The 13,488-nt window shown below is 56.2% G+C and overlaps 1 protein-coding gene across 2 annotated transcripts; it reads left to right on the forward strand.

The window, feature by feature from the left end:
• Nucleotides 1-846: 846 nt before the first annotated feature.
• Tcirg1 (T cell immune regulator 1, ATPase H+ transporting V0 subunit a3) lies at nt 847-13,195 on the forward strand. Of its 2 annotated transcripts, none has more exons than XM_028871645.2 (20): nt 847-955; nt 3,173-3,293; nt 3,567-3,645; nt 4,130-4,350; nt 4,440-4,528; nt 4,690-4,816; nt 4,896-4,978; nt 5,229-5,322; nt 5,394-5,606; nt 6,183-6,327; nt 10,009-10,148; nt 10,226-10,383; nt 10,459-10,549; nt 11,351-11,469; nt 11,548-11,761; nt 12,086-12,214; nt 12,353-12,463; nt 12,546-12,663; nt 12,799-12,976; nt 13,054-13,195. In XM_028871645.2, the coding sequence occupies exons 2-20, from the start codon at nt 3,177-3,179 to the stop codon at nt 13,130-13,132; spliced, it is 2,505 nt and encodes an 834-aa protein (XP_028727478.1). In that variant the 5' UTR covers nt 847-955; nt 3,173-3,176; the 3' UTR covers nt 13,133-13,195. The 2 variants fall into 2 exon arrangements, with proteins under 2 accessions (XP_028727478.1, XP_037064442.1); XM_037208547.1 differs by having other exon boundaries at nt 857-955; nt 3,142-3,293.
• The last annotated feature ends 293 nt before the right edge of the window (nt 13,196-13,488 follow it).

The raw sequence follows: 13,488 nt of genomic DNA on the forward strand, positions 1-13,488 counted from the left end.
TCCCAGCCCGGCTGTGTGGCTCCTCTGACTCGGAACGGGTGCTCCGTGCATGCACACACACTGGGAGGCTGGCTGCTGGCGTGGTTGGTGTTCATGGTCGGAGGCACACTTCTACCTCAGTGCATCCACAACAGCTCTGTGGCCCTGTGGGTTTGCCCTCACTGAAGAGCACTGACCTGTGACCCCTGGGGTACTTGTATGAGGGTCCTTCCAAGTCAGATCAGACCTGTGACACACCTGTTTTCTGAGGATGCCCACCTTGACTAACTCAGTTTCTACGTAGCCCTAGACTTCCGTTCTCTACCTCCCCACACACATCAAGGCCCCTGTTTACTGTATGGGGTCCAAGGATCACCAGAGCTGAGGGGCCCCTTGTCCCTCTGGTCCCCAGTGGGTACAGTCCAGCCTGTCCAAAGTGCAGGCAGCTGGACAGTGCTGAATCCCAGTTTCCAGACACTTGGACCTCAAGGCCAGGAGTCTCCTGGCCTCCTGGGTGTAAGTTCCTCAGCGGAGACTGGCCTGACAAACGCCCTGCTGCCAGCGGAGAGGTACCCCAAGAGTGGGGCAGCTCTGCCCCAGCCTTCCTGGGACACTCAGACTGGGCTGGGTGAGGTGAGGTAGCAACAGATCTTGGACTGTGTGTACTAGGATCCATCAGGACGTAGCTCTTAAGAGGGATGGAAAAGTAGCCTATCCCCCAAGGTCTTACCCCGCACCCCGGTTGTCGGTTATCTCCCAGTCCCTGGAACTAAACGATTCCAGGCCACCTAGAACCATCTCAGTCGCCGCCTTCCTCCCAACCCCTCCTCCCAGAACTCGGCGGGACGGGACGGGACGGGCAGTGGGCGGGGCCACAGACCACGCCCACTCCCTGCCTTTCGGAGCTGGAGTGAGCTGCTCCCGCCGGCTGGCGGGCTCAGATCCCAAGCCGGAGCTGAGCGACGCGCCCACCAGGGTGAGTGTCCTGCGGGGTTGCGGAGCCTAAGCCCTGCCCACCACCCGCTTCCTCTGCCCCGGGCAAGGGACCAGGCACCCCGCCCGACTTCGGGTGGAGAAAGCTCAGCGGCCACGCGCCCGTTTCAGGCCGTATGGGGTGCAGGCAGGCCGCAAGGAGGAGCAGGAAGATGGGTTGCTAGCTCTGGGCAAGTTCGGAACCCACCTCACCATGCCTGGGCTCAGGGATCCCCCTTCTGCGTCTGGTTCGGAGGGAGGAACCCATTCTACAGATGAGGAAACAGAGGCCACCCAACTAGGAAGTGGTGGGGCTCGAGGCGGATTCCAGCCCCTCCTCGTGCCGTGCCGTCATCCTCCAAAAGACAGGGACTGGGAGAAGAGGCGTGGGACCGAAGGAAGGACCAAGAAAGGAGTGCAGGAGTGAAGCCGAATTTCAGGGCGTCCCGGGAAAGGGAGCACAAGTGTTACGTGTGAGTCCAGCCCACAGATGCCCTGCTGGCTGCAGGAGACAGGAGCTATTAAATCCCAGTGCATGGTATGGACCGCAGGGGGCATGGAGGTGCTTTTATTTGTCTTGTGTCTAGATGGCTGGGGTCCCACGGCTGGGGCAGCCTGGTGATGTTGGTTATGGTGCTGGAACAGGTAGAACGTGAGCCGGCAGAGCAGCTTCCCGCTAGTCTGGGACAGCCCCCTCTCTGGTTTGGTCCTAGCTGACCATGTGACCTTAGACTTCACCACTTGCTGGGGTGGGCCTGTGTGGAGGTGGTAGCACACACCTTTAATCCCAGCACTCAGGAGGCAGAGGTAGGTGGATCTGTGAGAGTTCAAGGCCAGCCTAGTATACAGAAGCGAGATCCAGGACAGTCTTGGCTACACATAGAAACCCTGTCTTGGAAAACCAAAAAAAGAAAAGACAAAGATAAGGCTGGGGTGCCGGTTATTGATTGGCGTGGTGTTTATAGAAGACACAAGGTCTCTGATCTTTTGTTCACCGTCCACTCACGTCCTACCTTTCCTGCCAGGGGTGGATAAGTCTTTTTGTTTTTGTTTTATGGGTTTCTCTGTGTAACAGCCCTGGCTGTCCTGAAACTCTCTTTGTAGACCAGGCTGACCTCGAACTCACAGAGATCCACCCGCCTCTGCCTCCCAGTGCTGAGTTTAAAGGGGTGCGCCACCACCGCTCTGCTTGGCCAAGTCTTAGTCACTGAAGAGGAAATATGGGCCCAAAGAGGGCAAATGACTTACTCAGTGTCACACAGTTGATCACAATCTGGGCAAGACCCTAGAGACTTGGTCCCTGACCCTCTGCTCTGTGGCCAGAGCCATGCTCTTGGGTAACGGCGCCTTCCTGCCCACCCTTGCCTGCTCAGGGCCTGGCTCTTCTGAAGTCCTAGACTACCCTCTGAGTTCTTTCTGTTCCCAGGCTAGGGACAGGACTGTGGTTTCCTCTTAAGAAAACCAGGCTTTGGGGAGGAAGTGGCCTGTGCAAGCTGGGCCCATTAGCCTCTAAAGTTCCACTTAATGGTGTGCTGAGGAAACTGTGTCCCACCAAAACCCTGAGCCCAAGAGCAATAGCTACAGACAGGCAGGGGCCTGGGGAGAGTGTTGGCTTTGGGGGCAATCTGCAGGGCCCACTGGGGGCCACTCTCAGGCAGGAAATGTTTGTACCTGCTGAGGCTGGAGCAAGGCCACCAGGCCTTCCCGTTCATGGTTTCACGGTTTCACTTTCATTGGTTTCAACACCGCGCCAGCCTGCCAAAAGCAACCCCAGCCATCATCCTCTTCAGGCTTTTAGCCCCAGGGGACCTAGGGAACACTCCATCCCCACCCCACTGCCTATGTAAGGAGGCAGGCTGGACAGCCCCGTGGTCATAGCCTCAGGACTGGGGCCCAGGATCCCAGGGATGAGCCAGCTCTAGAGTGAGGGCAGGCAGAGAGGTGGCACAGTGCTGCAGAACAGTGGGCAGAGCCAGTGTGTGGCAGCTGCTGAGCTGGGCTGGGACAAGGAGGCCCCGGAGAGCGAGCTTAGAGACAGCCTATAGCAGGCTGTGGGGGCATTGGCCTGCTCCATGTTTTGTTATACTGCTGACTTCCTGTCGACCTCAGCACCCATTACCCCTTGCTGGGCCTCAGTTTCCCCATCTGTCCAGTGGATGGGAACAGGTGTGTGATGCCTGCCTGGAGCAGGCTCCTGACCAACCTTTTGGCCTGTCCTAAGGGTCATGGGTTCCATGTTCCGGAGTGAAGAGGTGGCCTTGGTCCAGCTCCTGCTGCCCACAGCAGCTGCCTACACCTGCGTGAGCCAGCTGGGCGAGCTGGGCCTCGTGGAATTCAGAGATGTGAGTGGGAACGGAGCCCTGGGCAGGTAACCCACGTCCGGAAGGGCCCCATGATGATGACCCCTGACCCCTGTGGGGGCATCCCAGCCCTCCCTTCCAGCACAGGTGCTCTACCCATGCCTACTCATGCCCTTCCTGGCATGGGTGAATCTGCTCCAGCTCATCTTTAGACTAACCGGGCACCCAGCAACGTTTTGGAGGAGGTGCCTCAGGCCTAGACCCCAGAGCAGTGGCCTCCTGGCCCCTCCCCGAGACTCTTTGTGTCCTTCACAGCTCAACGCCTCTGTGAGTGCCTTCCAGAGGCGCTTCGTGGTGGACGTCCGGCGCTGCGAGGAGCTGGAGAAGACCTTCAGTAAGTTGGGCTCAGGCCCACATTCCAGGCTGCCTTCCTGGAAGGAGCACTCGGCAAGCTTGGTCTGGGAGGAAGTGCCTCAGTTACCCGGGTGAAGGCAAAGAAGGGGGGTGCAGGCAGAGCGGCTGGGGTCTTCAGGACGTCCTTGGCTCTGGGTGGGTGGAGCAGAGGACCTGAGGCGGGGTGGCTTGAAGTAGGTCCACACCTCAGAACTCGTCCTGTGGATGGCAGGAAACAAGAGGCATGGACTGAGCCTTCTCTAGATGGACTGGCATGGGCAGAGGCCAGCTCGAGGGGTGGGCAGCTTCTTCTTAGGCCAGAGACGAGGGCAGAGCAGGCGGAGCGGAGCTCTGACTTAGTGGATTAGTAATAGCACTTGATGAGCACTTGGGATCTCCCTACATGTCTGCAGGCCTTGGCTCACGGTAGCTATGAGCTGGCACAACCTCGGGGTGGCTTCCCCTGACCCGCTTTCTGTGTCTAGCCTTCTTGCAGGAGGAAGTACAGCGGGCTGGTCTGACACTACCCCCACCTGAGGGGGCACTGCCAGCACCACCTCCCCGAGAGCTGCTGCGCATCCAGGAGGAGACCGACCGCCTGGCCCGGGAGCTTCGGGATGTTCGAGGCAACCAGCAGGCGCTGCGGGCGCAGCTACACCAGCTCCAGCTCCACTCAGCCGTGCTGGGCCAGAACCACAGCTCCCCGGTCAGCCCCAGCCAAGGCAGGGATGGGGCAGGAGACAGCTATGCCAAGCCCAACCTGGGCTGGGGCTCACAGTGTCTCTTGGTGCCCAGATGGCAGCTGACCACACTGAGGGACCCTCCTCTGAGAGAACGCCCCTGCTTCCAGCCGCTCGGGGGCCACACGCAGACCTGAAGGTCAAGTGAGTCGGGCAGTTTGGCTTTTCCTGTCAGCCTTAGGGCACTGGCCAGAGAGGGAACAGGATGGTCCCTGAGTTTCTGCCCTGTGGGAATTTCCCTCGGGGTGCTTCCTGGTGAGGTGGGTGGGATGGGAGGCTGCAGCCCCCTCCAGCCCTGCTGGCAGCTTTGTGGCAGGTGCTGTGGAGCCCTACAAGGCTGCTGCCCTGGAGCGCCTGCTCTGGAGAGCCTGCCGCGGCTTCCTCATTGCCAGCTTTAAGGAGACAGAGGGGCAGCTGGAGGACCCTGTGACGGTGAGCTGGCAGGGGGCAGGGTGGGGTGGTTTGCGAGGAGCCAGGGCTCCAGGGATCAACTAAGCCAGACTTCCCTTAGGGTGAGCCTGCAACTTGGATGACCTTTATCATCTCCTACTGGGGTGAGCAGATCGGTCAGAAGATTAGGAAGATCACAGACTGGTGAGCCGTGTGTGTGTGTGTGTGTGTGTGTGTGTGTGTGTGTGTGTGTGTGTGTGTGTGTGTGTGTGTGTGTCTCCCCGTCCGTCCGTCCGTCCACTCGGCCTCTCCAGGGGTCCAGCCCCCAGCCACCACTTTAGGCTCCCAGCTAGATATTGCTGGCCCAGTGTGCCCCAGGCCCCTGATAACACCAAATCTGTCCTGACTCCAGCTCTGCCTGGTGGCTCTCCCTCAAAACCCCTTATCCCTCCAGCTTCCACTGCCATGTCTTCCCTTACCTGGAGCAAGAGGAAGCCCGGCATGCGGCCTTGCAGCAGCTGCAGCAGCAGAGCCAGGAGCTTCAGGAGGTGAGCACCCACATGCCCTGACCCCTGCTGGCTCCCTCAGTGCCCCTTCTGAGTACCTGTTCTGGCTCCAGGTCCTGGGGGAAACGGAGCGATTCCTGAGCCAGGTGTTGGGCCGGGTGCAGCAGCTGCTGCCGCCATGGCAAGTGCAGATCCGCAAGATGAAGGCCGTGTACTTGGCCCTCAACCAGTGCAGTGTGAGCACCACACACAAGTGCCTCATTGCGGAGGTCTGGTGTGCCACGCGGGACCTGCCCACCCTCCAGCAGGCGCTCCAGGATGGCTCGGTGAGCACACAGGCTGCCAGAGGCTCGCTCTCTGCCTGCCTTTTCTCCTTCTCCTTCCAGCCCCACCTCAAGCTCCCAGTACCTCGTCTTTGCCCTGGGATTGGGAGGGGGTCCATTTCCTAGAAGCCTCTTCCCCCGGGGCATTACCCTGATGGCCCTGGCCCCATAACCCTCCCTTCTGATTTCCCAGAGTCTCTGGCAAGCTACACAAGACAATTATAAAATTGCACTTCCAAGGCAGTGGTATGTGACATGAGCCTGTTAGGAGCCTCAGGCCCTTACCGGTGGGTGCAGTGGAGGTACACACGAGGACATTGTAGCACACACACTGGCGATGCAGGGCTGGATCTCCAGGATGGGGATGGGTCCCTCTCCTGGGCCACCAGCTGTGAAGAGGCACACTTTTTTCAAATGCCCCAGATTTGGGCACGGTGGGGCTGACCAACTTCCTCCATGCCATCCCATCCCAGCTTCAACCTAGAAATGGCTGTGGACAGTTTCAGCTGGGCCCGGGTGGGGCCTTCAGGGTTTCTGAATGCCTCTCCATCACTTCTGCCTCTCCACTGGGCACCCCAGAGTGAAGCAGGAGTAAGTGCCGTTGCTCATCGAATACCCTCCCGGGACATGCCTCCAACCCTCATCCGGACCAACCGCTTCACCGCCAGCTTCCAGGGCATTGTGGATGCCTATGGTGTGGGCCGCTACCGAGAAGTCAACCCTGGTAAGGGCTACTGTACCCTCACTAGAGGCCAGCCTTCCCATCCTCTGTAAGGGTCTCAGGGGAGTCCTTTTGCCTTTGCGATGCCAACTTTCAGAGGGTAGGAGCTGGGTTCACCCCATCCTTTTGCGACAGAGACATACTCCCCAGTTTGATTTAGTCCCCTTTGGGACTTTAGACTTGTTTCTGCTGTTAAATCCACAGGGAGCCAGCATGGATCAGTTCAGAAACCAGGCTTGGGAGGGACTTGAAGTCCAGCTCACTTGTTTGGATGAGTTTCTTAGTTTCTGTGGGTCTCATTTTTCTTGGCCTATAAATGAGAATGACAGCACAGACTTGAGGGAAGGCTGCTGGCCCAGAGTGCCCCGGAGCAGCCTGTAGTGACGGCTTATTTGGCCATGTTGGGGTGAACAGGGGTGAGGATGGAGCTCAGTTGATAGAGTGATTGAAGTTTATGAAGCTCTGGGCTCAGTCCTCAGCAGAAACTGAGTGTGGTGGTGTAGCCTATAATCCTAGCACTCAGGAGGTGGAAGCAGGAGGATCAAGAATTCAGAGTCGGCCGGGTGGTTGGTGGCGCATGCCTTTAATCCCAGCACTCGGGAGGCAGAGGCAGGTGGATCTCTGTGAGTTCGAGGCCAGCCAGGAAAGGCTCCAGGAAAGCTCCACAGAGAAACCCTGAGCTCCAGGAAACCACTGAGCTCCAGGAAAGGCGCAAAGCTACACAGAGAAACCCTGTCTCGGAAAACCAAAAAAAAAAAAAAAAAAAAAAAAGAATTCAGAGTCATAGCCCAGCGCTGGTGGTACACACCTTTAATCCCAGTGCTTGGGAGTTAGAAACAGGAAGATCTCTGAGTTTGAGGCCAGCCTGGTCTACAATGCAAGTTCTAGAGCAGCCAGGGCTATTACACAGAGAAACCCTATCTTGAAAAACAAGCAAACACACACACATACACACACACACACACACACACACACACACACAAATAATAATAATAATAATAATAATAATAATAATTCAGTCATGCTCAGCTACATAGAGGTCAAGGCTCAGTGGGTAAAGTACTTTCAACAGAAGCGTGAGGACCTGAGTTCGAATCCTCAGAACCTACTTAAAAGCTGAGTGCAGTAGTGCACATATGTAATCCCAGTTCTCCTGTGGTGAGCCAAGCAGGTCAGTAGAACCCTCAGAAGTGGGCCAGGTAGCCCGAAATGTCTGTCTGTGCTGGTACTCTTGGAGAGAACCCATATAGGGATGGGGCTGTGAGGAGAAGCAGGCGGAAAGAGGTGCCCCAGTGCCCCCGGGTGTAGGCTTGGCCTCTCTGGGACTGTGGCGCGTCCTCTCTGGGAAGGGGCCTTGATGACAGGCTGGGGTCAGTCTGAGGCCGTGTAGACATGAGCTGCAAGTCCTGGGGCTTCTGTGCCTTAGAACCAGAATCCTGGGCTCGATCTGGGTCCCTACCGCAGGGAGAATGCCATGACTGCCGGGTGCCCAGGGTGGTGTCCCCTTTGTCAACCTTCAAAGCAGCTGGCCTTGGGGGAGGGCTTGTTCTTTGCCAGAACCACTGCAGTGAAGTTCTGTGAATGGGCAGAAGGTGGCTTAAGTGGCAGAGAAGACCCGAGGGTGGTGCAGATGCCTGAGGCAGACAGCAGGCGCAGGGGTTTGAGGCCAGCCTTAGCTACATAATAAACCAGCATCGATGGACTCAGGGTTCTGGAGGGTGGATGTTTGAGGTCAAGGTGTCAGCTGCACCGTCCCCTCTGTTAGAGAGAAGTCTGTTCCAGGTCTTTCTCCGGGGCTGTGGATGGCTGTCACGGCCATGTGGTCTTCTTCTTTCTCTATGTTCAAATAAATGTCTCCTTCTGTATAAGGACACTGAGCACGGAGTCCAAGTCCACTCTGGAGCCCCCTCCTAACCAGACCTCCTTTAAAGACCCCTCCAGGTCACAGTCTGAGGTTCTGGGCTGTAGGGTTAACCCCTAATTAGGCATGTGCACTGGGATGCTCCTCCCAACACCTCTTCTTGAGATGAACCAGCTTGGCCTTCTGGAACTTGCTGAGTGGCCAGCAGGACCAACCGCTCTCTGTCCTTTGGATGGTTTTATGTGAAGCTTTTGTTTCCTCTTCCCTCTCTTTTGATTGCTTTTGTACTTTTGTTGTTGTTGTTGTTGTTTGGGTTTTTGGTTATTTTCTTTTTTTTTTTTTTTTGGTTTTTCGAGACAGGGTTTCTCTGTGTAGCATTGCGCCTTTCCTGGAGCTCACTTGGTAGCCCAGGCTGGCCTCGAACTCACAGAGATCCGCCTGGCTCTGCCTCCCGAGTGTTGGGATTAAAGGCGTGCGCCACCACCGCCCCTGGTTATTTTCGAGACAGGTTTTTCTGTGTTGTCCCAACTCTCCTGGAGTTCTCTATGTAGACCAGGCTGGCCTTGAACTCACAGAGATCCACCTGGCTCTGCATCCTGAGTGCTAATTAAAGGCATGTGCCGGCGCACACCTTTAATCCCAGCACTTGGGAGGCAGAGCCAGGCGGATCTCTGTGAGTTCGAGGCCAGCCTGGGCTACCAAGTGAGCTCCAGGAAAGGCGCAAAGCTACACAGAGAAACCCTGTCTCGAAAAACCAATAAATAAATAGATAAATAAATAAATAAATAAATAAATAAATAAATAAATAAATAAATAAATAAATAAACAAATAGAAGGCTGTGCCACCACACCTGGCTTGAGACAGGGTCTTACACTGTAGCCCAGGTTGACCTTGAGCTCATGGTGACCCTCCTGCCTCGGCTTCCTGAGTGCTAGAATTACAGGTATGATCCATCATGCTTAGCTAGCTTAAAGATCTTAAACATAACATTCAGGGCCAGAGAAATGGTTCATTGAGTAAAAGCTTGCTAGTAAGTCTGACAATCTGAGTTCAATTTCCAGGACTCACATAGTAGGAGAGCCAACTACGACAAATTCTCCTCTGACCTCCACACATGCACACCTTCCCCATAATAAATAAGTGTTGTTTAAGGAAACATTTAACAACAGAGCTGGGAAGCTGGCTAGGCCAGCAAAGCCTGAAGACCTGAATTTGGATCTCCAAAGCCCCTGGAGGTTCAGCAGTATACGGTTGTAATTCCAATGGTGGTGAGACAGTTCCAGGATAATGACGAACACTGTCTCATAGTGGAAAGGTTTCTGGGGAATGACACCTGTTGTCGTCCTCTGACCTACACACACACACACACACACACACACACACACACACACACACACACACACGTACGTCTAGCACACACAAACAGAAAACAATAGCAGTCAGGAGGGTCACTTCAGGAGTTCAAGACCATCCTGGACCACTCAGCAGCCGCTCTATCTTTAAATAATTGCCTGCAGGTGGAACTGCTACGCCTCTGTCCACACCCCACATCGGCAGGCCTGCCCACGACACTCATACTAACCCTGTCAGGTGGCTGAGATCTCTCTCCAGTTTACAGGTGGAGAAACAGGCGCAGAGAGCCGAGATCGCAAGCCCAAGATGGTGCAGATGGACCCTGTGGGCTCTGCCTGTTGGCAAGTGGTCCTTGCCTCACCAACCCTCTCTTGACAGGTCCTGGGGGCCTCTGTGGTAGCTCAAGACAAGGAAGCAGATACCCAGGCCCCCATGGGAACCTGCCTGACTGTGTCCTGTCTGCCTACAGCTCCCTACACCATCATTACCTTCCCCTTCCTCTTCGCCGTGATGTTTGGTGATGTGGGTCACGGACTGCTCATGTTTCTCTTTGCCCTGGCCATGGTCCTCACCGAGAACCGGCCGGCCGTGAAAGCCGCACAAAATGAGGTATGAACCACCCATCCCTGGCAGGGATGGGGGCTCTGACACAGTGGAGCAGCCTCTCATCACACGGTCCCCCCCAGATCTGGCAGACCTTCTTTGGGGGTCGCTACTTACTCCTGCTCATGGGTCTGTTCTCCGTCTACACCGGCTTCATCTACAATGAATGCTTCAGCCGTGCCACAGCCATTTTCCCCTCGGGTTGGAGTGTGGCCGCCATGGCCAACCAGTCAGGCTGGAGGTAGGACCTATATCCCTACCCATCCACGGCCCCCGGCCCACCGTGCAGCCCTGACATCATCTATTATCACTGCAGTGACAAGTATCTGTCCCAGCACCCCATGCTCACCCTGAACCCCAACATCACTGGTGTCTTCCTGGGACCTTATCCCTTTGGCATTGACCCGGTAAGTGGGGCCACACTGGTGCACGTGAGTGGTAGAGGCAGTGGGGAGGCTGGCCAGGGCTCTGCAGATCCATCTGTTCCCTGCCCCCTTTGGCAGTTGGCACTGAGCACTTCCTGTGTGTCGGGCCCCATGCTAGGCCTGGCACACAGGCAGAGAAGCCTATAAAAATAATATCCAAGCCGGGTGGCGGTGGCACACGCCTGTAATCCCAGCACTCGGGAGGCAGAGCCAGGCAGATCTCTGTGAGTTCAAGGCCAGCCTGGTCTACAGAGTGAGATCCAGGACAGGCACCAAAACCACACAGAGAAACCCTGTCTCAATATATATATATTAATATATATATTAATAGTAATAATATCCAGACTGAGTGTAGTGGTGCAGAAGGGTAATTCAGACACTTGAGAGGTGGGAGGCAGGAGGATCAGAGTTCAAGTGTATTCATGGATTACATAAAACCTCTCTCCACACAAACAAAAGCTCAGAACAGAATAGCAGCCCAGAACTTGTGAACAGCTGGTCCCCGTGACAGTCCTACAGACATTCGTTAGCATTACCCTGTTGCACAGAGGAAAGTGGCCTGGGTGCCTGAGCTGTACAGAAGCAAGCTTGAGCCCCGGCCACCTGAACCTGACTGACCTGTGAGAGCAACTGTTCACTTCCTTCGGTTGTCTGTTAGAACTAGTGACTAGGGTGCTGTGATTGGGTTTGTCAGGGAGCAAGAAGGTGATGAGAGACAATGGGGGATGTCCTAGCGAAGCTGACCATGGTGTCCCTGAGTGCCCACCTCTCCCACTACCCCAGATCTGGAGCCTGGCCACCAACCACCTGAGCTTCCTCAACTCCTTCAAGATGAAGATGTCTGTCATCCTTGGGGTCACCCACATGGCCTTTGGGGTGTTCCTCAGCATCTTCAACCACATGTGAGCCCAGAGCTGCCAATGGGTATGGGCACTGTCTTTATGGGGCCAGAGTCCTCTGTGACCAGTCTGTTCCCACAGGCACTTTGGCCAGGCACACCGGCTCCTGCTGGAGACCCTTCCTGAGCTCGTCTTCCTGCTGGGCCTCTTTGGCTACCTCGTGTTCCTCATTGTCTACAAGTGGCTTCGAGAGTCAGCTGCCAGCGCCTCCACGGCTCCCAGCATCCTCATCCACTTCATCAACATGTTTCTCTTTGCTCGAAGCCCCACCAATCAGCCGCTCTTCCATGGACAGGTAGGCCAGGGGGAAGAGTAAGGCTCAGGCCCTTTCACTGGGGAGCCCCACTTTAGTCACTGGGCCACTTGGAGCTGCAGGGCCATCTGAGAAATGGGCTGTGGGCCAGAATCCCTGGAGTCATGTCAGAGGTGATGGACTAAAGCTTGGAGCAGTGTGCTCTCACAGGGGGTGTTGGGAACCTGAAGTCCCTTCTCAGGGGTCCTTGTTAGTGAAGGTCCCTGGGGGAGGGACTGCAGTTCCCTGTGATCACTCTGACCACACTGAGTGACTCACTGCTTGCATACAGTGTGTGGTTGGTTGCCTTGCCCTCCTTGCCCACAGGAAGTGGTACAGTACGCGCTGGTGGTCCTGGCTTTGGCCACCGTTCCTGTCCTGCTGCTGGGCACACCCTTGTACCTGCTGCGGCAACACCGTCGCAGAAATATTCAGAGAAGGCCAGTGGGCCGCCAGGTATTGGTCGGGAGGAGTACAGGAGAGGAGGGCGGGCTGCCTGGGAGGTGTTCCTTGCTTCCCTGCAGGCTCCATGCTGCTGGGTGGGTGGCATGGGCTGCCCCTGGGGCTGGAGCTGTTCCTGCTACCTACTCTCAGGACAAGGACAGTGACAAGCTTCTGGCCGCCTCTGATGCTCCCACTTCGGAGAATAGCTGGAGCCCTGATGAAGAGAAGGCTGGGATCGCAGGGGATGATGAGGAAGCTGAGGTGAGTGGGTGGGCGCAGTACTTCCTTGTTGGGGGGAGGGCGGCCAGCCTTCGCTCTTGTCTCATGACCTCTTACCGTGCAGTTTGTCCCCTCGGAGGTCTTCATGCACCAGGCCATCCACACCATTGAGTTCTGCCTGGGCTGCATCTCCAACACAGCCTCCTACTTGCGTCTCTGGGCCCTGAGCCTAGCCCATGCCCGTGAGTGACCTTTCTCTTGGGCCTCCTGTCAAACTGGGTTTCCCCACAGAGGTGCCTCGCCAGCTCCAAGGAGGGGTCAAGGATGCTACTGGGGTGGGGATGCTAACGGGTCCCACTGTCCCCTTGTGTGTGCAGAGCTCTCTGAGGTCCTGTGGGCCATGGTGATGCGCATAGGCCTGGGCATGGGCCGAGAGATGGGTGTGGCAGCGGTGGTGCTGGTCCCTGTGTTCGCTGCCTTTGCAGTCATGACTGTGGCCATCTTGCTAGTGATGGAGGGGCTCTCGGCCTTCCTGCATGCCTTGCGGTTGCACTGGTAAGCACACCCACAGTGAGCCCGGGCATGGAGGGAACGGGTGGCCTTCCCCTCACTGGTCCCTTCCTCACACCTAGGGTGGAGTTCCAGAACAAGTTCTACTCGGGTAGCGGCTACAAGCTCAGCCCCTTCACCTTCGCTGTTGACAATGAGTAGCATCCACTGTGATCCTCGCCTCCCCAAATCGGGAAAGGAATAAAGAACTGGCTGGCCCAGGAACTTTGCCTTAGTCCTCTCTGGGATATGGAACTGGGCTGACACTCACTACATTGGGTCATCCTTCAGCTGAGGTAAAGGGTGGGAGGCCCTGGTGTAGTATCTAGGCCTTTTAAAAGTTGCTGTGAGAACCCGTGAATACATCTGCAAACTCTTGGGGGCAAGAGAATTAGCTCTAGGGCCAAGAAGGGACATTCTAGTTTGGTGGGAAGAGTGAGCTTCCCATCTTTGGAGGTGTACAAACTGGCTTTGACTTTAGGCCCTGCCTCCCTGAAATCCTTAAGGTCCTTTTCCCC

This window comes from Peromyscus leucopus, chromosome 1 (genome assembly GCF_004664715.2).
Source record: "Peromyscus leucopus breed LL Stock chromosome 1, UCI_PerLeu_2.1, whole genome shotgun sequence".
Lineage (NCBI taxonomy): Eukaryota > Metazoa > Chordata > Mammalia > Rodentia > Cricetidae > Peromyscus > Peromyscus leucopus.

Excerpts from the sequence above, each read along its gene's own strand:
- Tcirg1 (XM_028871645.2), top strand. The coding sequence starts at position 3,177 with ATGGGTTCCATGTTCCGGAGTGAAGAGGTGGCCTTGGTCCAGCTCCTG. Across the intron at positions 3,294-3,566 it reads GCCTCGTGGAATTCAGAGAT|CTCAACGCCTCTGTGAGTGC; the intron begins GTGAGTGGGAAC and ends TGTCCTTCACAG. Across the intron at positions 12,664-12,798 it reads CCTGAGCCTAGCCCATGCCC|AGCTCTCTGAGGTCCTGTGG; the intron begins GTGAGTGACCTT and ends TTGTGTGTGCAG.